The sequence below is a fragment of the Raphanus sativus genome, chromosome 4, assembly GCF_000801105.2.
Source record: "Raphanus sativus cultivar WK10039 chromosome 4, ASM80110v3, whole genome shotgun sequence".
In the NCBI taxonomy this organism is placed as follows: domain Eukaryota; kingdom Viridiplantae; phylum Streptophyta; class Magnoliopsida; order Brassicales; family Brassicaceae; genus Raphanus; species Raphanus sativus.
The window spans coordinates 51,466,101-51,486,749 of record NC_079514.1 but is presented as its reverse complement, the minus strand read 5'-3'; the positions used below and the strand labels follow the sequence as shown (position 1 = coordinate 51,486,749).

The 20,649-nt window shown below is 36.7% G+C and overlaps 4 protein-coding genes and 2 long non-coding RNA genes across 7 annotated transcripts; 1 reads left to right on the top strand and 5 right to left on the bottom strand.

Moving 5' to 3' along the window:
* Positions 1 to 2,367: 2,367 nt before the first annotated feature.
* LOC108851741 (probable U3 small nucleolar RNA-associated protein 11) lies at positions 2,368 to 4,214 on the bottom strand. Its single transcript, XM_018625206.2, has 9 exons — positions 4,065 to 4,214; positions 3,899 to 3,974; positions 3,714 to 3,804; positions 3,437 to 3,528; positions 3,244 to 3,337; positions 3,081 to 3,160; positions 2,863 to 2,943; positions 2,674 to 2,773; positions 2,368 to 2,594 (listed from the first exon to the last, which is right to left on the bottom strand). The coding sequence occupies exons 2-9, from the start codon at positions 3,952 to 3,954 to the stop codon at positions 2,502 to 2,504; spliced, it is 687 nt and encodes a 228-aa protein (XP_018480708.1). The 5' UTR covers positions 3,955 to 3,974; positions 4,065 to 4,214; the 3' UTR covers positions 2,368 to 2,501.
* A 381-nt stretch (positions 4,215 to 4,595) lies between these two features.
* LOC108851394 (peptidyl-prolyl cis-trans isomerase FKBP20-2, chloroplastic) lies at positions 4,596 to 6,207 on the bottom strand. Its single transcript, XM_018624818.2, has 7 exons — positions 6,051 to 6,207; positions 5,865 to 5,943; positions 5,603 to 5,784; positions 5,371 to 5,480; positions 5,175 to 5,283; positions 5,016 to 5,092; positions 4,596 to 4,898 (listed from the first exon to the last, which is right to left on the bottom strand). Exons 1-7 carry the CDS (start codon positions 6,097 to 6,099, stop codon positions 4,779 to 4,781), a joined length of 726 nt encoding a protein of 241 aa, XP_018480320.1. The 5' UTR covers positions 6,100 to 6,207; the 3' UTR covers positions 4,596 to 4,778.
* A 441-nt stretch (positions 6,208 to 6,648) lies between these two features.
* Positions 6,649 to 8,903, bottom strand: LOC108831333 (uncharacterized). The gene has a single exon (XM_018604886.2). The coding sequence runs from the start codon at positions 8,610 to 8,612 to the stop codon at positions 6,792 to 6,794; it is 1,821 nt and encodes a 606-aa protein (XP_018460388.2). The 5' UTR covers positions 8,613 to 8,903; the 3' UTR covers positions 6,649 to 6,791.
* Positions 8,904 to 9,498: 595 nt separating this feature from the next.
* On the top strand, positions 9,499 to 11,348 carry LOC130511824 (uncharacterized). Its single transcript, XR_008945340.1, has 5 exons — positions 9,499 to 9,745; positions 10,052 to 10,155; positions 10,402 to 10,507; positions 10,598 to 10,748; positions 10,949 to 11,348. It is a non-coding gene; the product is annotated as an uncharacterized LOC130511824 (long non-coding RNA).
* Positions 11,349 to 12,408: 1,060 nt separating this feature from the next.
* On the bottom strand, positions 12,409 to 16,170 carry LOC108831338 (uncharacterized). Of its 2 annotated transcripts, XR_008945339.1 has the most exons (3): positions 15,988 to 16,170; positions 15,802 to 15,880; positions 12,409 to 13,822 (listed from the first exon to the last, which is right to left on the bottom strand). It is a non-coding gene; the product is annotated as an uncharacterized LOC108831338 (long non-coding RNA). The 2 variants fall into 2 exon arrangements; XR_001946335.2 differs by lacking the exon at positions 12,409 to 13,822 and having other exon boundaries at positions 15,675 to 15,880.
* Positions 16,171 to 16,585: 415 nt separating this feature from the next.
* Positions 16,586 to 18,646, bottom strand: LOC130511823 (uncharacterized). The gene has a single exon (XM_057009530.1). It carries the CDS (start codon positions 18,550 to 18,552, stop codon positions 16,729 to 16,731), a length of 1,824 nt encoding a protein of 607 aa, XP_056865510.1. The 5' UTR covers positions 18,553 to 18,646; the 3' UTR covers positions 16,586 to 16,728.
* Positions 18,647 to 20,649: the final 2,003 nt, after the last annotated feature.

The window sequence follows — 20,649 nt, the reverse complement described above, 5'->3', positions numbered from 1 at the left end:
TTTTTAACACATAACATATATTCTATAATAGTTAATATAATTTGAAGTTTGTCCTTTTCACATAATATGGTTTTATATAATTTCGAGTTTTCTCATTGTTTAAGAAAAATGTTAAAACTGTTTTTTCTATTAATAGTTTTTCATTTGTGTATTAGAGATATAACCGTATGGTGAAAACACTAACATAATATCAAACAATACGATTTGGTTTTGACATTGTGCTTTTTGGGAGTTTTTTCTGAATGGTTTGTGAATGTCCAATGATAAATACGAAGGCAAGTACTTGTACACACATTTTAAGTGGGAGGAATTGAATATTTTCTAACCTATTAAGTTAGATATAATAAATACAAAATCTATTGACACCGAGATTTTAGGTATAGTAGAATAAACTTGGAGAAGAGGGTTTTCCATATTCATGATTTTTCAAATCTGGCAATTTGATTGTGAATATTTGATTGTAACCGAGATTTTAGGTATAGTAGACTCAACTTGGTGAAGAGGTTTTTCAATAATCGATTTTTTTTAAAAGTATAAATTGATGTTTTTGAAATAAGAATATACGTTAGTATATTCTATTCAGTGTATATTCAAAGTAAACCTCGATTATTTGAGAATCAAAAAATATATTCTGATATCTTTAGTATTGAGTTTTAAAAGTTATGTATCAAGCTATTTAAAAATTAAAGATTCATCAATATTTGATGCCAAATAATTGTTTTTTAAATCCGATATTGTAGGTTGAGAGTTATTTGGTTAATTGAATCAATTCGTGTAATGACTGGCTAAAGTATAAATTGATGTTTTTTGAAATAAGAATATATGTTAGTATATTCTATTCAGTGTATATTCAAAGTAAACCTCGATTATTTGAGAATCAAAAAAATATATTCTGATATCTTTAGTATTGAGTTTTAAAGTTATGTATCAAGCTATTTAAAAATTTAAAGATTCATCAGTATTTGATGCCAAATAATTGTTTTTTAAATCCGATATTGTAGGTTGAGAGTTATTTGGTTAACTGAATCATTTGGTTTAGTTGTATAATGACTGGCTAAAGATTCGTGTAATTTTTTGTCAACCTACTCGTGTAATAATATTTATATTTTTAATAACATGTGTAATATTTATTTTTATTTCTATCTATTTATATTTTTATTTTTAATAACTCAACTCGTGTAAATATTGGAGACATTTATCGTTTCATTTGACTATAATAAAAGAGAGGTTTATTGTATTCATTTGACTATAATAAAAGAGAAGGATTGTTATATTTGTACTATGATATAATATAAATATGATAATGTGAGTATACTCTAACGAAAAGAATAGATATTTTGTTTAATAGATGTATATAATGTAAGACATAGATCTTATTGTGGAGTTAATTAATAGATGGTTGATATCTAACTCTTTAAGGAAATATTTAAATGAAAGGTTAGACTAAGAATAATAATGTGATGTCCAACTTAAAAATCCACCTAGAAGAAGTTATAATGTTTCTGTTTTAATAAGATAGATTAAAAGTTATGTATCAAGCTATTTAAAAATTTAAAGATTCATCAATATTTGATGCCAAATAATTGTTTTTTAAATCCGATATTGTAGGTTGAGAGTTATTTGGTTAATTGAATCAATTCGTGTAATGACTGGCTAAAGTATAAATTGATGTTTTTTGAAATAAGAATATATGTTAGTATATTCTATTCAGTGTATATTCAAAGTAAACCTCGATTATTTGAGAATCAAAAAAATATATTCTGATATCTTTAGTATTGAGTTTTAAAAGTTATGTATCAAGCTATTTAAAAATTTAAAGATTCATCAGTATTTGATGCCAAATAATTGTTTTTTAAATCCGATATTGTAGGTTGAGAGTTATTTGGTTAACTGAATCATTTGGTTTAGTTGTATAATGACTGGCTAAAGATTCGTGTAATTTTTGTAATTTTTTGTCAACCTACTCGTGTAATAATATTTATATTTTTAATAACATGTGTAATATTTATTTTTATTTCTATCTATTTATATTTTTATTTTTAATAACTCAACTCGTGTAAATATTGGAGACATTTATCGTATTCATTTGACTATAATAAAAGAGAGGTTTATTGTATTCATTTGACTATAATAAAAGAGAAGGATTGTTATATTTGTACTATGATATAATATAAATATGATAATGTGAGTATACTCTAACGAAAAGAATAGATATTTTGTTTAATAGATGTATATAATGTAAGACATAGATCTTATTGTGGAGTTAATTAATAGATGGTTGATATCTAACTCTTTAAGGAAATATTTAAATGAAAGGTTAGACTAAGAATAATAATGTGATGTCCAATTTAAAAATCCACCTAGAAGAAGTTATAATGTTTCTGTTTTAATAAGATAGATGTCCCAATAAAAAGTACAGTAAAACTCTGTTATATAATAAAATCAAAAACATGATGTGAAGAGAGAGAGAGAGATACACAACCATGAAAGCTTTTTTACTTTCAGCGTTTTCGATCTGCTTTCCATTTGTAAACCGGTTTACCATTTGGGTTGAGTATCTCGTCTTCACGCAGCTTGCGTTTGCGACCCTTCTTCTACGTAATAGAAAGAGCTTTTTAATCAAGAGATGTTCACCATTACGTTTAAAGAAAGATTTTTGATAACAATTTTTACCTGTAACTCCTTCTGCATTGACATGTCCATGTATAGTTTCTCCAAATCTTTAGCTCTGCTCTTCCTCGCCTCGAGATCTCTGTATGATCTATCCATTTTCCTGGTTTTAAGAGATGCAGGAAGAAGAAGATGAGTTTAATACCCTTCAGAAAACAATCTAATGCATGATCATTGATTCAGAGACAATACTTTTTAATATCTTTCGGAATATATGTGGCGGAGATATCAATTTTGCTTTTAGCTTGCAACTCCAGCTCTCTAGCTTCCTTTCTGATAAAGAGGAAAAAAAAACAAGAGTTACAGATCACAAGGCAACGCATACAATTATGGTACTAACTTCACATCACAACAGACTGCTAAGCAAAACAGAACACTTCAGATAAAAGTGAAGAAAGAAGATAAGTAACCTGTCTTCTGCAAAGTAGACATGTCTCCGGCTAGGCTGGTCCTCCGTACATTGCAGTGATGCAGTGAGCTTATCAATTTTCTAACAAAGAGAATAAATATGATTGTAAAAACAGAAAGCTAATGAATACTGTAGAATGGAGGAAAAAAAAAAACAAAACTTACGTTCTTCTCACTCTGCCATTTTTGGAACACATATCCAATATCTTGGGTCTTCATGATCATGAGCTCTTCCGCACTGTACTTGTTTATCTCTTCCCTGAAACGCAATCAAAAGAGTAGAAAGAAACCGTGATTTTAGATATAAAACGGTAAAAGAAAAGAAAAAAAAAAGAAGAAACTTTGATATGATGACTACTTTGGTCTGTGAACTCCATCAACAGTTTTACTATTGATCATCTTGAAATAGAACTCATCTGGATTCTTGAAAGCCGCCTTCTGCTTAAGTTTCTGCAGAAAATCAAGAACAACAACAACAACAAGAAAAAGGTGTAAGAGAAGACAAAACTATCTTTCTGAAGCAATGTGTCTCTCTAATAGAAACACACCAAGGAACATATACTGTTAAAAGGCATGAGCTTTTCAATCATAACTAAAGGATAATGCAAATCTTGAAGGGATAATAAAGGTAGTACCTTTTTAATGTCTTCCTTTTGGTGGTAAGCTTTAGCTCGGATGACATAGTCCTTATGCTTCTCGAGGAGGCCATACCTCTTCCTCGCTTGTCTGAATAGGTTTAATAAAAAAAATCCAAACTTTTAACAAGAGAAGCGAATTAACAAGACAAGAGAGCAATGATAATAAATAATAAGTAGCTTACGGTTGAGAACGCTCCTTATGAGCTGGCCGTGGAACAGCATTACGTAGCGACGACATGGTTTAGATTTGCTTTCAAGCTGCAAGTAGAGACACACAACAACGCCGTAGAATCAAAGAGAGCTTATTAAAACAGAAATCAAAAAGGTTAAAAGGCAAAAGTTTCTCACATGAAACGCAGGGAAACCCTAGAAAGGAAGAAGTTGCAGAGAACACGACGATTTTCCGATGACCTGCAACTCTGTTTTCTTGCAAAAAAAAGACTAGAGAAGACGGCGAGATAAGACTTTAGGGTTTATGGGAATAGAAGGAATGTTGAACCTTCTGGCTAAGACTAAAGGTTTATTGTTGTCGGTTTCATTGCGGACAATTACTAATTTACCCTTTCAGTTTGTTTTGTTGCCCTTGTTTACAAATTAATAACAGTTACCACCTGATCTTTAGATGAAACCACAAAATTGGAGTTTTCAAGAAGTCAAAATGTGTGTAGCATTGAACATCTACCGTTTCAAACCAAAATGTATCTTTTGAATAGTTAATTAATTGTACGGGGTGAATCTTAAAGAGTGCCAAAAGTTGGGGTTAAAAGATATAAAAACAAGCAAATGTAATGAAGAGAGAGGATAAAGTTGGGCCTGAGGGATAGATGGGCTTTGACTTGACAAACCCAAAACGCTTAAACCGTGATTCAAACCAAGCCAGAAACGATAACCATGTTTATGAAAAAGGTCAAGACTTTACATGATGATCTTGCTAGCTCTATGCAACATGAAACCCCCACCACCCCACAAGATAAAAGCCTAAGCATATTTTGAGTTTCAGAGAACAACCAAGAAGAGTACAGATTCAATGAAGCTTTAGTGACGATAACATCACTCAGGTAGTTAACTGCAAGTGACATCAGAGTAGAATCCTATTGTCCTCCTCTCACAGCTCTGGATACTAACCAGCTCCACGTCAAAAACTTCAAACTGCTTCGAGCTGAAGAAGGTCGAAGGTCCCACCTGGTTACATCCAAAAATGATCATGAAGATAGCAACATTCTGAAGACAGGTATATTCCACATCAATCTATACACATGTCCTAAACGATCAGGCTCAAGCTATGAAGTAGGAACTAACCGGAGGTCCCAGTTCTGGAGGTATGATGATCCTTCTTCGTCCACCAGGCTTCATGTCACGAATGCCCATTTCAAACCCTGCATTGGTAGAAAAAAACAATCTTCAACTTCATTTAACAATCTATACACATTAGAATGCATTATATGTTTTTTAACTCACCTGGAACAAGTGCATTGGTTCCCATGCGGATCTTAGCAGGAGATCCTTGTATGTAAGTACTGTCTATTCGTCTTCCAGACTCATTATATCCAATATAATGAAAAGTCACCTGTCAAAACAAACACCATAATAATAAGATCATAACCAAATTCTATAGTCCTTTTTGTGATTTGATCTTAGGATGAGATAAGTGTACCTGCTGACCATCTTTAGGGCAATCACCTTGACCAACATCGAAATCTCGGTATATAAGACCTGAATCAGCCTTTATGTAATTATCTGAAGCTACTACCTTAACCTCAAAACCTGCACTATCATCAACAACCAAAAAAAAAAAACATAAAAAGACAAAAAACAAAAGAACAATAAGTTCCAACTTGATCTTAACAGTTTTGTTTAGAGATGTTGTAATAAAGAAGCGTTTAAACCTTCTCTAACAAAGTTGGGAAACTCATCAGGAGCATTGTTCTCTCTCTGTATCCTCTTGTTCTGTTCTAGTAACCTCCTCTCGTCATAAGGGCTCTTTGATTTAGTCTTTGCAGACGAAGGTAACGTTGCAAACAAACACGGTGTAGAAACTAAAACGTAAACAAGATTCCTCCTACTCAAGCTGCAGTTTTCAAAACCTTAATAGTCAACAATGACACAACCAAAGAACAGACCAACCATCCACCAGCAAAACCAACTTACCTTTGGTACTTTGGTTCTTCACTCAACGAACAACACGTCGGTCTTTTACTCCGACATGTCAAGATCCCGAGGCTTTCACCTACAAGAGCTCACAAGCTTAATCTTAATCTTACTTAATGCAAGAACTAGCTTACTATGTAGGAAGACAGAGACCAGAACTCAAAGATAGAGGAGACAAGAACTCACATAGAACTGTAAGCTTCGGAGAGAGAGGGTTTGATAGAATCGTCAGCATAGCTTTCTGTATCCCTCCGGTGATTCCTGCAAACTCCAATGTTATCCAAACTTCTTCTCTGCGTTTCAGTTCATGGATAATTTCTCTTTACCCCTCCATTTTCAGTTTATTACAGTTTAGTCCCCCGATTTGTTTTCAAATGACAGTTAAGTTGGCTTTCCAAACAAAACCTTCCCTCTGGTTAACTAGCATGCGGATTCGGTTAGTTCGGTTCAACATAAATTTTACCGAATTGATCCGAAATAAAATTTGGTTCGGTTCAGTATTCAATTAGTTCGATTTGCGAAAATCTTGCCAAAGTTTTCTATTCCAGTAAAATTTTGGATAATTTCGATTAAATTTCAATTAACTTAGTTCGAAATTTGATTAATGCACTTGGTTCATTTCAAAATTTTTAAGTTGGTTGGTATAATATTTTTTTTCTAAAACACCAAAGTAATTCAAACCCAAAACTGATTTTAAAAAACTACTGAATCAAACCAGATTTTTACCGAAATTTCGGTTCAAACCCAGGTCTACCAGCTGGTCAAATACAGTCTAAGAGCATCATTATTCATTAAAAAAAAATTCATTTTATTCAACAATATAAATCTCAAACAGAGAGAACTCAAGATTCTCATCAACAATGACTGTAAACAATTATTACATCAAAATAATACAAAGTGAATGAAGCAATGGTGAGTGTAGTAGTATCATCTGAAATGGCTGTTTCTGATAGCGCCAGTCCCACCTCCTCTACGTTGCTGCTCACCTGAATGTAGTTTCTGCAACCTAATCTGTTCTCTGAACTTGGCTATGAACTCATCAGCCTTTCTATCAACTTCATAATGCTCATTGCTTACATTATTGCTCTGGCTTTCCCAAGCAGCAACTTCCTCTTCTTCTTCCTCCTCTAAGGTTTCTTGAGGTAGCTCAGCCTCGGTCTCGGTCTCTTCCGCAACATCATCAGGCTCTGAATGCTGCTTCTCCTGGTGTAGTACTATTGCTAGTTCTTGCTGCCATTGTCTTCTTGGTTTTGTTCTTCCATGGCTTTCCCCTCTGTCATCAGCAGATGAATCCCCATGGTTGCGGTCAGATCTTATGGTCCTCACTGACTTTCCTCTATAAGCTCTCCAAGATTGCGGACTGTTTGGTATCACTTCCTTGTTCTCCTCACCAGGAAGATCATAATCCTCAGAGTCGACATCATCATCATCCGCAGAGTTTCTTTTGCTGTCTTTCACCACCAAAGTGTCGCTGCCCCCTCGTGAAGAAAGCATTGCACGCCTTGGTTGGAACTCAAAAGAGTCGTGGCTCCGCACCTTCTTGACACTCACCTTGTTATGGTCAGACTCTAATCGTTTCTCAAACAGATGGCTATCACTCTTCTGCTGAAGATACCGTCTTCTACTAGTAGTGGAATGATCAGCACCATCAGGAGGATAAGATCTGCGAGACTTGTTCTTCCCTGATTCAGATCCCTCTAGTTTATCTTCACATCCTAACAAAGAACCATCACTGTAATAATGCCTAGACTGTAAGACACGCCTGTGAGTATCATCAGGAGATGGAGACAGTGGTGGTGATGGTGGCAATGATGGCGAGCTAGACCGTGATGAACCTTGATGACTCTTTTCCTCCACGTTAGAGTCTAAAGACTCTCCGGAGACAGAACGAGAAGGCGAGTATCTGTTCTTCTGATCATGTGACTCAAAGCTAGTTTTTGATGAAGAAGAAGAAGAAACACTAGACCGGGTCGTAAACCGGGTTTCATCGTCTGCCGTTCCCATCATCTCAGGACTAGAATGCCATGGAGAAGAAGACGGAGCAGCAGCAGCCATGACCTCATCATTATCAGCAGCCAATGACTCATCCTCCTCAGCTTTCTCCTTGTCCTCAAGAGCCGACCTTAAACTCCTAACAGGCAAGCCTAGTGACTGGTGCACAACGTGGTGACCATCAAGACCATAAGCTGGTCGAGCAACCACAACCTTAGACCTTCCTTGAAAATACTGCGAGTTCCAAGCTTGCACTTGATTGATCTCACCATATTCAGACAAAGATTCATCCACAGCGAAGGAATCAGACTTATTCATCTCTTTCACCACCGCAGAAGCTCGAGCACTCACATCAACAAAACTACATGGATTCTCCAACTCCTCCTCCTCGTCGAAAACAGAGGAAACCTGGAGGATTCTAGACACGTATGACAAGGAAGACTCATCATCTACACCACTCCTCCTTAACTCCACATTTGATTCGACATTCCTACGGCTAAACAAACCGTAAGCGACGGCAATGCCGACGAACAGGAGGTGGATCAGCTCCCAGAGCTTGGTGAGAACCGTCTCTCCGACGAAATCGGGAGCCTGAGAAGGAAACAACGGCAAGGCGAGGAGGAATATACCGAGTAGGACAGACTTATTAGAGAAGAATCCTCCACCGGTGGGGGAGACAGAGACAGACGGCGGCGGAGCGGCGGCGGTGCTTCTCGGCGGAGAAGTATGCTTGGTGTATGGATTGGGAGACGCCATTTAGAGTTGAGATCTCGAGTGGAAGAAGAAGAAGAAGAAGTGTTGTGTGGGGGCTTTTATGGGGTAGTGAGTAAGGTATGTGGAGGAAGGAAAGAAGACTTCGTAGCGACGTAAAAGACAGATCTGTCATTAAAGTTGTGTTTTGTTCAGACAAAGAGTGAGAATGCAAACTACTATCTGCAACAGCTTAAAGCATTCAGAGAGAGAGAGAGAGAGAGAGAGGGATTAAAGAAGCTGCTTGTCGGAAAGTCTGTTGTCGAGATTTACGGAATTGACCTTGGCATTATCTGCTACACGAAGCATTCGACGTCGGTTGAGATTTTTTAAACATCTATTTATATAAAATAGACTTTCAATCACTCCTAAACTATCCACATCGGATGCCATGTCACAAATTCACTCTCACAACATTCGCCGCATGTCACGTTTATTGAAACTCATCGTTTCACTAAAAGATGTGGGATTTACGTTTTTTTCGACAAATAAACAAAAAGTCTTCTTCTTCGATCTCTGAACAGCCATGACCTTATGTCTTCTCTTCAGATAAACGAAACGTTTCTCCTAATTGATTCATCCTTTTATCATGCTTCTCAACACCATCACCCCTCTTTGAACACGATCTGTTTAGAGAAAACGAGGGTAATTTGTGTTCCTTCCATTTTTTTTTTTTTTGTGATTCTTTTCGTTTTCTTCTTGGATGCTCTTTGGAATCTCCTAGAAATGCGATTAATTTAACAACAAAGAAACTCAATTCCAGATATCAGCATGATGCCAATACCTTGGAGGCTTGGAGCGATGGTGATCTTCCTGCCTAAACCGATCTGTTTTCTCTGCGTTCCCATCCCTGCTTTCGCCGGTAACTTGCTTAGCCTTAGGAAATGTATGTTACACCTCACACTTCTCCATTCACAACTTCATCTGATACACTTCTTTTCACTTTTTATTAAGTTTTTTTTTTCATCTGATACACTTCTTTCCCTATATAAAGGTCACTCTTCTTCCCATGATCATCATCCTCACCGAATCCGTATAATGCCTAACTCATCTATCATTTTTTTTTCTGATTTCCCACCGTGGTGGTGTGCCTCCTCAGGTTTTAAGAAGCCAGAAGCGAGCTCATGGATGACTCTAAGGTGATTCTGTTCTAGAAATTCATGTTCATCCTTGGGAGATATGTTATGAAAAAACTATTTCTCCTCATTGGAGATGGTTTCTAATCCAGTTGTTTTCAAAATCCTATTTTTGGTTTCGAATCCGGTTGTTGATTATGTTTTTTTTTTCCAATTCTGTTCTTAAAACTCATGTTCATCGAAGTGTTTGAACACACGGTGGCATTAGGCTCACATATATAAAAAGATCAGAATTATAATTTCCCTCTTTCGAAGATGGTCTCGAATCCAGTTGTTGATTATTTTTTTCTCTTTTTTTAACTATTACAGGCGACACTTATGCCAACAACCGTGAACCACCCCAGCTGAGAAGTTCCAGTTTTGAAAGTATGAACAACTACAGGCTGTGACTAATGCTGACTTTGATTTGCCGGGTTTGTTTCTCAACTATTAACGTCCCAACAGGCTTTTCCTTAAAAACAGATTAATAAATCATGTTTACTTAACTTATATAACATTCGTTTGTATCCATGATTATCAAACTTTTGTATTCATATATTTACATCATCGTAGTGTTAGACTTTTTGGCTTTTAAACAATTTTCATAAACAATCATCTTTGGTTTCAATCTTTTTGGTTGCTGTGAATTTTAACCTCAGTTTTTTTTTTTGGGTTACAAGATCGATACTCCACTGAATGAGAGGGGATGGAAGAGTTCTACTGATGGTTCTACTTCTCCACCACAATGGAGCTGCGAAAATAGGAACAAGCTTACAGTGAATTAAGGTAAATCATAAGAGAAACCCATTCAAAACCCATTGTGTCAACAGAGAATAGTCCAATTTTTTGAAATCAGTTTTTTCATTTGTCATACAGGTCTGATTCATGTGTTTGTCACAGGTTGTTATTAACTCTGTTTGTGCTATATACAATACAAGTGCTTCTCTCAAGCTGTCTGATTATTTTCTATTGATTTATAACTCTTTGGATGAAGATGAAATGCTAAGAAAGCTGAGGAGTTTGCAAGGTACTATAATATTATAAAAGATACAGTCATGTGTCAGACATGGTCTATGCATAATTTTTTTTACTCATTGAACTATCATATCTCTATTCTTTTAGTGTTATTTGGATTGCTAAGTAATCAGTAGTGCTTTATTACAATCTAAATTTGATGTTCTGTGTCAGATGTCTAAATTGCAATGTTTATTTTCTTATATTGGGCAGGTTTGGTGATCAAATTGGACTAAATGAGAAGGCTTTAGGCGACAGAGAAACAAAGAATTAGCAAAGATCAGTTACAAATGTAAGAGCTCCCCCACATGCATCACATGGTCTGTAAGAAATAATATTCTTGGCTTAAGACATGCATCACTTTCCCATTTTTAGATTCTATCACCTTATTTTCAAAAATTTTATTACTTCCTCCACTATTCACTTCAAAATTGTGATTATATTTTATAAAATCATAAAATATGTTCATTAGGCCAATATTTGTTTTTGTTCATGCTTCACCTCATATTTGTTATTGGCCATACTCTGCGTTTTTTTTCAACAAGTTGAGGGTAAGGTGTATAGATGTTTCCAATTTTTAGGACAAAAGTATAAATGTTTCCTTTAAAGATCACTAATTTTTTTAAAAAGGGAAAATATGATTTCAAAAGAGCAATGACAATGTAAAAAGAGAAGATGAATGACAATATAAACCCGAATTAAAACCACAAAATAAGAGCGTTCAGGTTAGAGGGAGATCATAAGGATGGAGCCACCGCAAATGATCCAAGACTCACTAAAGAAGATATTATTCCAAAAAAATTGGGTTATGGAAGTGAAGAATTTGACTCACAGACTTAGGTTTGATATCTATATCCATTCAGTAATATACACAACAATAAACAGACTTTCTGAGCCATTGAGACCTTATAAGAAGAGTAAGAAAAGTTTATATATTTTCTAATTTACTCTTTGAATTTTTATTACATTTAAGTTCACAAAAATAAAGTAAAGTTTAAAAACCAAGAGTGTATGAAGTGTAACAAAAAAAAATCCTGCAAATCATAAAAATACATATATTTAAAATAATACATATATTTAGAAATAAAATAACAAAACTGAAAAATACATATATTTAAAATAATTATAAAAATTTGAGATAAACTAAATATTATTTTTTCTTATATCCCCTAGTTAGAACAAAAGAAGATCGTATCTTTTCAGTTGTGTTCTGCAAGAGATTCTAGATTGGTCTGACTTCGTCTGACGTGGACCCAAAATATGTCCAAATGTTGACGTAATGCGGGCCATACAGTTTTATTTTGGTTTCATAACGAAAGGAAAAGAATTGGGCCGATTAGTTTTACTTAGGCCCAAGCCCGGGTTATTTGATGTTGCCGGTTCATTCTTGATGGTTTTTGAAAATGTTGGATCATATAAATGTAACTAGGTCCAAGACCAGATTATTTGATGTCGGTTCATTCCTGGTGGTTTCCCGATAATGCTGGATCATTTCGCAGTAATTGCCGTTAAGTTTTTTTTTTTGTAATTTTCATGTAAAAACAAAATTTTTATCACTTTCATGTGATGATCTTCCTCGCAGTTTCCTTGTGAATAAAATTTCACGTAAAAAGAGACTACATCTAAAGTGGCATTAGATTGTAGTACCATTCCCATGTTAATGCTTTCTTAACATATAAATTTATTTATTAGATTATAAACAAATTATACAAATACAAAATACAACAAACAATATTAGATAAAATGATACATAAAACGTTAGAACACAGAGAATAACTTGAGAAGACGATTCTCTTTGAGAAATCTTGATTAATAGAGTAAAAACTCTATTAGTTTTCTTGCAATCTTCAAATTTTTTCGTATTATGAACATCGATTATCTTTGTTGTATTATATTGGTCCTATTCCATATATTTTTCGGTTTAAAATCTAATGTACTGATTCAACCGTAAAAAATAAATATTGAAACGACCAATTTTCAATGATTATACGAATATTACCGTACAACAAAAATATTATATCTTGTGTGTTTTTTTTTTCTGCGTCTTGCTTCTATCTTTTTTTCCCGTCAAGTAGATTTACATTAGATAAAAGGCCGAAGTCCAACATGATACAAGCTAAAACCCAAAGATTACCGGGCTACACAAATAAAATAAACGGGCCCGCAGCCCACCCAAACAAAACACCAAACCCGACAGAGCCCAAATCGAGGAGGCATGCCACGTGGGGTGATCTGCCCTTTACATGCGACACGCGTCGCCATCCGCCTCAACTCGACCGTCTCCGTCGCCGTCACCACGCCCTCGGCGCATCACCATCAAGACCCGAGATCTGTCGGAGCTCAAGAGCCAACAGAGCCTCCAACAAAACCAACCCGTTCCTCATCGCTATGTCTTCATGCCGGATAGAGATCCATCGAAACCGTCGAGATCTTCTCCGACTTTGCACCACTTGACACGCTGGACAATCGACCCGAGAAACATCACTTTCTTCCCTTGAAAGTCATCACCGTCGCACGAGAGGAACCCTAACCACTCTCGCTACAGAACCAGAACCATAACTCTAACCGACAGGGCACCACGAACCACCATAAACCGGAGAGATAAGACTGTGGAAGTCTTCATCTTCCGGAAGCTAGATCCGAAGATGGCGAAGCTAACAAAGCTTCCACCTCTCGGAGACAAGAGCCGGCGTCGGCGGAGCTAACAGAGCCTCCACCTCCCGAAAAAACCGTGACCAGAAACGACTCTCTTCACCACGCCGAAACCAAAGAACCGCGTCTTCCCACCAGATGAGAAGCCACCACAGAAAGGGGCTATCCAGAACTCAGACAAGGCGGAATAAAGGAGGAGATGGTGAAGAGATCGAGAGCCGTGAGACATGCTGAGAAAACGAAGGGCTCCGGCGGTGACAGGCACGCTCACGCGCGGCCGCTCGCCGGACCCGAGGTGGAATCTACCTTCTCTCTCTTTCTTTCTCTCTAGTCGAATGCGTCTTGCTTCTATCTCTATATTATATTCTGCATATTATAATATAGACTTTTTCGGGGATGCTAAAGAGTCGTTCGGGAAGATATCATCGTTGAATCCTGGGGCAGATGAAAAAAGCCCTGATGAGAAAGCCAAGCAAGTATAGACAGGTAATAAATGATTCTCTCTTCATCTTCAGTACATGTTTTGGTATGCAGAATGATAATACGAATATTACCGTACAACATAAAGATTATATGATGTGGCCGGTTCATTCTTTCTTGGTGGTTTCTGAAAATGTTGGATCATAAAAATGTAAACTAGATTTTTATCCACACGCCCGTGCGGATGTATTTTTCCAAAATGTTTCTATTTGTTTTTCATGTCAATATTAGAGCTGGGAGAAAATTCTGAATCCAAAGAACTTAACCGAATCCGATGCAAAAAATAGTATTAAACTCAAAACTGAAATTGTTTAAATATCCCAACGGCCTGAGCGACCAGACTTAACATAAATGTAGCGAATTATTCAGAATTTTGGTATTTAGATAACCGAGTTTGATCCAAACGGAAGTATTTTGGGTACCCGAATGTATTCGAAATAGATTTATATACTTATATATATATATATTAATTATTTTAAGGTTTAATGCATAAAAAACATCCGTAATATATATATGATACTTTTAAGTTGGTTTAAATATTTGAAAATATATACAAATAGTTAAAAGTAAATATCTAAAATAGTTAAAGTATACTCAAAATATCAAAAATACTTATAATAATTATTGATTCTCAATCCAAATATTTAAATCAAACAAATTTATATGTTAAGATTAGGTATTTTGACATATGTTATTAAAATTTATATGTAATGTATTATGTTTTATAGATTTGAGAAAATTAAAGTATATAATGAATTTTAAATTTTTTAAAATAATTTAAATGGATTACCCGAACCAGAACTGAACCCACAAAGATCTGAATCAAACATGAACCAAAATTTAGAAATATTCGAATGAGATTGAAATCTTTGACTCCGGAAACCCAAAACTCGAAACCCAAACAGATCGGAACGGAACCCGAATACGTATCTGAACGCTCACCCTTGGTCATTATTATATATCACATATGTCATCATATAATTAATCGTATTTTATATGTACTATCATATAAGTAATCATATGATTTTATATATATATTATATTTTTAAAATTTAATTTGAAATACAAAAACCACAATTTAAATTGGTATATGAAACTGGGCTATTTGTATTTTTTCATATATATATATATATATATATATATATTTTAAATATTTTTAATAATGGTTTTTGGAATTTTTTTAAGTAAAAATCAATTTTGAATATATATATATATACATATAAATCAACATTAAATTAATATTTTGATTGGAATATGTATATAAAGTTTAAATTTTGTTTTATGATTATTTTAGACAAAATATATTTTTAGGTAGTTGTATATCAGCTCATTTTCTTATATTTAAAAGCTGGGCCAAATGGTAATTTCATAATATAGTGGACTTTTATTTTTTTTTTAATAACATATAAACCCATTAATTTTTTTCTTAATAGACTCCTATCAATGTTTCCAAACAATTTTTTTTTAAACTGATATTTATGTTTCCAAACAAAATTCATTTTAAAATTATTATTCATGTTTCCAAATAAACCTCAAATGTAATTCAGTTTTAATAATATAAATTTCAGTTTTAATAATAGATTATTAAATTATTGGCTCAAATTTTAATTTTCAAATTAAAATAAGAGTTAGTTTTAGAAGACAATTCAGTTTTATTAATATAGATAGATAGAGTTTTACTCAATATTGGGATTTTTTTTAATATTGGGATTTATTATAGTTAGAGAATAGAGCATCATGCAAATTATAGTTACGGAAAGTCGGTATTCTGTTTTAGGATATTCGGATAATCAATACAATTAAAACATGAGCAATATTTATCGACTACTTTTTGGACTATCAAAAAAAGTCCAACCATCCACCAGCAATATTTAATAGTCAACAATGACACAACCAAAGAACAGACCAACCATCCACCAGCAAAACCAACTTACCTTTGGTACTTTGGTTCTTCACTCAACGAACAACACGTCGGTCTTTTACTCCGACATGTCAAGATCCCGAGGCTTTCACCTACAAGAGCTCACAAGCTTAATCTTAATCTTACTTAATACAAGAACTAGCTTACTATGTAGGAAGACAGAGACCAGAACTCAAAGATAGAGGAGACAAGAACTCACATAGAACTGTAAGCTTCGGAGAGAGAGGGTTTGATAGAATCGTCAGCATAGCTTTCTGTATCCCTCCGGTGATTCCTGCAAACTCCAATGTTATCCAAACTTCTTCTCTGCGTTTCAGTTCATGGATAATTTCTCTTTACCCCTCCATTTTCAGTTTATTACAGTTTAGTCCCCCGATTTGTTTTCAAATGACAGTTAAGTTGGCTTTTCAAACAAAACCTTCCCTCTGGTTAACTAGCATGCGGATTCGGTTAGTTCGGTTCAACATAAATTTTACCGAATTGATCCGAAATAAAATTTGGTTCGGTTCGGTATTCAATTAGTTCGATTTGCGAAAATCTTGCCAAAGTTTTCTATTCCAGTAAAATTTTGGATAATTTCGATTAAATTTCAGTTAACTTAGTTCGAAATTTGATTAATGCACTTGGTTCATTTCAAAATTTTTAAGTTGGTTGGTATAATATTTTTTTTCTAAAACACCAAAGTAATTCAAACCCAAAACAGATTTTAAAAAACTACTGAATCAAACCAGATTTTTACCGAAATTTCGGTTCAAACCCAGGCCTACCAGCTGGTCAAATACAGTCTAAGAGCATCATTATTCATTAAAAAAAAATTCATTTTATTCAACAATATAAATCTCAAACAGAGAGAACTCAAGATTCTCATCAACAATGACTGTAAACAATTATTACATCAAAATAATACAAAGTGAATGAAGCAATGGTGAGTGTAGTAGTATCATCTGAAATGGCTGTTTCTGATAGCGCCAGTCCCACCTCCTCTACGTTGCTGCTCACCTGAATGTAGTTTCTGCAACCTAATCTGTTCTCTGAACTTGGCTATGAACTCATCAGCCTTTCTATCAACTTCATAATGCTCATTGCTTACATTATTGCTCTGGCTTTCCCAAGCAGCAACTTCCTCTTCTTCTTCCTCCTCTAAGGTTTCTTGAGGTAGCTCAGCCTCGGTCTCGGTCTCTTCCGCAACATCATCAGGCTCTGAATGCTGCTTCTCCTGGTGTAGTACTATTGCTAGTTCTTGCTGCCATTGTCTTCTTGGTTTTGTTCTTCCATGGCTTTCCCCTCTGTCATCAGCAGATGAATCCCCATGGTTGCGGTCAGATCTTATGGTCCTCACTGACTTTCCTCTATAAGCTCTCCAAGATTGCGGACTGTTTGGTATCACTTCCTTGTTCTCCTCACCAGGAAGATCATAATCCTCAGAGTCGACATCATCATCATCCGCAGAGTTTCTTTTGCTGTCTTTCACCACCAAAGTGTCGCTGCCCCCTCGTGAAGAAAGCATTGCACGCCTTGGTTGGAACTCAAAAGAGTCGTGGCTCCGCACCTTCTTGACACTCACCTTGTTATGGTCAGACTCTAATCGTTTCTCAAACAGATGGCTATCACTCTTCTGCTGAAGATACCGTCTTCTACTAGTAGTGGAATGATCAGCACCATCAGGAGGATAAGATCTGCGAGACTTGTTCTTCCCTGATTCAGATCCCTCTAGTTTATCTTCACATCCTAACAAAGAACCATCACTGTAATAATGCCTAGACTGTAAGACACGCCTGTGAGTATCATCAGGAGATGGAGACAGTGGTGGTGATGGTGGCAATGATGGCGAGCTAGACCGTGATGAACCTTGATGACTCTTTTCCTCCACGTTAGAGTCTAAAGACTCTCCGGAGACAGAACGAGAAGGCGAGTATCTGTTCTTCTGATCATGTGACTCAAAGCTAGTTTTTGATGAAGAAGAAGAAGAAACACTAGACCGGGTCGTAAACCGGGTTTCATCGTCTGCCGTTCCCATCATCTCAGGACTAGAATGCCATGGAGAAGAAGACGGAGCAGCAGCAGCCATGACCTCATCATTATCAGCAGCCAATGACTCATCCTCCTCAGCTTTCTCCTTGTCCTCAAGAGCCGACCTTAAACTCCTAACAGGCAAGCCTAGTGACTGGTGCACAACGTGGTGACCATCAAGACCATAAGCTGGTCGAGCAACCACAACCTTAGACCTTCCTTGAAAATACTGCGAGTTCCAAGCTTGCACTTGATTGATCTCACCATATTCAGACAAAGATTCATCCACAGCGAAGGAATCAGACTTATTCATCTCTTTCACCACCGCAGAAGCTCGAGCACTCACATCAACAAAACTACATGGATTCTCCAACTCCTCCTCCTCGTCGAAAACAGAGGAAACCTGGAGGATTCTAGACACGTATGACAAGGAAGACTCATCATCTACACCACTCCTCCTTAACTCCACATTTGATTCGACATTCCTACGGCTAAACAAACCGTAAGCGACGGCAATGCCGACGAACAGGAGGTGGATCAGCTCCCAGAGCTTGGTGAGAACCGTCTCTCCGACGAAATCGGGAGCCTGAGAAGGAAACAACGGCAAGGCGAGGAGGAACATACCGAGTAGGACAGACTTATTAGAGAAGAATCCTCCACCGGTGTGGGAGACAGACACAGACGGCGGCGTAGCGGCGGCGGTGCTTCGCGGCGGAGAAGTATGCTTGGCGGCGTATGGATTGGGAGACGCCATTTAGAGTTGAGATCTCGAGTGGAGGAAGAAGAAGAAGAAGTGTTGTGTGGGGGCTTTTATGGAGTAGTGAGTGTTGGATCAATTTAAACAAAGCCAATGGGCTTTACGTTTAATTGAAAACGTGTGAATATAAATGGCCCAATCAATGGCCTTATATTGAGTTAATGAAGAGGAAACAAGTTTGTCCCACATCGGGGAAGTGAATGTGTTTTCACATGCATATATATGTCAACACACTTACACTTGATTAACCAAGTTAGAGAGAGGAGTGGCTCCCCACGCGCGCCGCCGCTGCCGTCCGGGCCGGGCCGGGCGCGGGCGCGGGCGTCGGTCTCCGGCCCAATAAGAAATTTTTTGGACCAAGTTAAGCCCAACGTTTTGACCCATTTAATTCTCAAAAAACAACATGCATTTTATTTTGAAACGACAAGTAGTTTGTCTAGAAAATAAAAACGACATGCAGTTTATCCTTTCGAGATATTTAAAAGATAAGAGACCGCGTCTTGAGGAAGAAGTTTCGCAACTCACCTTCCTTCGATCTCCGCGAGATCTTCGCCCACGTGCAGCAACGGTTGCGGAAAGTGGCTCGTCTCCAACTCTTTAAATATCGCCTCTCCTCCATTCTCATTTCTCACTTTTTCTTTCACATCGAAACCAGCAAATATTCCCTTAGCGTAAGTATGTTAGAGAGTGTTTCGTAGAGTATAGTTCGATAGGGCATTCACGAGTGAAGCGTGAATCGTCGCCATGGTTTTATCCTGGGACTCTATATTCGTACAGTCCCGTCTCACTACGGAGCGAATATAAAGAGTTAAGGAAAGAGATATCATATCTCGACTCCATGATCGTTTGTGAAAACGTTTACCGTTCCGGTTTTATTTCGTATATTCAATCGTTTCTTTCCTTAACATCTCGCATTTATAATATCGTTTATTTGATTCGGTTTTCCGACTTCTACAATCTTAACTCTTTATCGCTTTCTGTCTAAAGCTTTAATCGGATTGAAAAACGATTTATGAAACGGTTTTTAAGGTTTTGTAAACGGTTCTAGAACGGGTTTGCGATCTGCTCTTTAGCACTTCCGCGAAGCGTCTCTTACCTATCTCAAAACGGTTTGCGTTTTGCTCTCTAGCACCATCCGCGAAACGTTTAAGATACTTTGTTATTCAAAACGTTATGTATTCGAATCGTTTCCACGAACGCTTCATAAAGCGAGTTTGTGAAACGATCTAAAAGTCTACACAAACGGTTTCTGCGAACGCTTTAAGCGAGTTTGCAAAACGTTTTTCAGACTTAAATCGATATGATTTGGTTCAAAACACCAAACATGAAAATCGATTTAGATTATTATTTTTATTATTATATTAATAATAATTTGTTATTGTTGAATGGAGTACTAATCCGTTTTCATGTTTTCTCAACAGAAAAATGACGGATGCAAACAACACCCCGATTGACACTACCATCGCGCAAACTCCAATCAACGTTGCTGCAACTGATGTATCTGGTGTGACTACCGCTGGAAACATCCCTGCTTCCTCAACCGCTGCAGCAACCACTACCCTTCCTGCAGGAAACAGTGCTGATGAAACCACGCGCCGTAGCTTGTTCGGTGCTGGTATTTATCAAACGAGTTCAGGTCTAGGAACCTCAAGTGGTCCGGTTGCAGTACCAACTCCTCCGTCTGTGCCCAGCCTGTTCACTCAAGGACTGATGCCAGACCAGTTTGATGGCAAAAACTTCAAAACGTGGCAGAAGAAGATGATGTTCTTCCTAACAACGATGAAGCTGGACAAGTTCATCCAGGAGGACAAGCCCCTTGTCCCTTACGGGATCGATGATGTGCACACTCTCGCAAGTGTTGACATTTAGGTGCATTCTGACTTCGTCTGCAAAGGCTACATTTTGGGTCGCCTCATTGATCCATTGTACCGTGTCTACTGTGACATTCCAACGGCGAAGGAGCTATGGAGATCACTTGACAAGAAGTACAGAGGTTAGGACGCTGGCTGCCAGAAGTATGTGGTTGCAAAATTTCATGACTTCAAAATGGTGGATTCAAAACCCATCATGGATCAGGTGGAAGCGTTCCAGCTC

What these genes read in the sequence shown, in the direction of transcription:
- LOC130511823 (XM_057009530.1), bottom strand. Translation starts at nt 18,552, where the DNA reads ATGGCGTCTCCCAATCCATACGCCGCCAAGCATACTTCTCCGCCGCGA.
- LOC108851741 (XM_018625206.2), bottom strand. Translation starts at nt 3,954, where the DNA reads ATGTCGTCGCTACGTAATGCTGTTCCACGGCCAGCTCATAAGGAGCGT. An exon ending in AATGGCAGAGTGAGAAGAAC is followed by an intron (nt 3,161 to 3,243) that starts GTAAGTTTTGTT and finishes TCTCTTTGTTAG; the next exon opens with AAAATTGATAAGCTCACTGC. An exon ending in ATTCCGAAAGATATTAAAAA is followed by an intron (nt 2,774 to 2,862) that starts GTATTGTCTCTG and finishes TCTTAAAACCAG; the next exon opens with GAAAATGGATAGATCATACA.
- LOC108831333 (XM_018604886.2), bottom strand. Translation starts at nt 8,612, where the DNA reads ATGGCGTCTCCCAATCCATACACCAAGCATACTTCTCCGCCGAGAAGC.
- LOC108851394 (XM_018624818.2), bottom strand. Translation starts at nt 6,099, where the DNA reads ATGCTGACGATTCTATCAAACCCTCTCTCTCCGAAGCTTACAGTTCTA. An exon ending in TCCGAAGCTTACAGTTCTAT is followed by an intron (nt 5,944 to 6,050) that starts GTGAGTTCTTGT and finishes GAGCTCTTGTAG; the next exon opens with GTGAAAGCCTCGGGATCTTG. An exon ending in GAAGAACCAAAGTACCAAAG is followed by an intron (nt 5,785 to 5,864) that starts GTAAGTTGGTTT and finishes TGAAAACTGCAG; the next exon opens with CTTGAGTAGGAGGAATCTTG.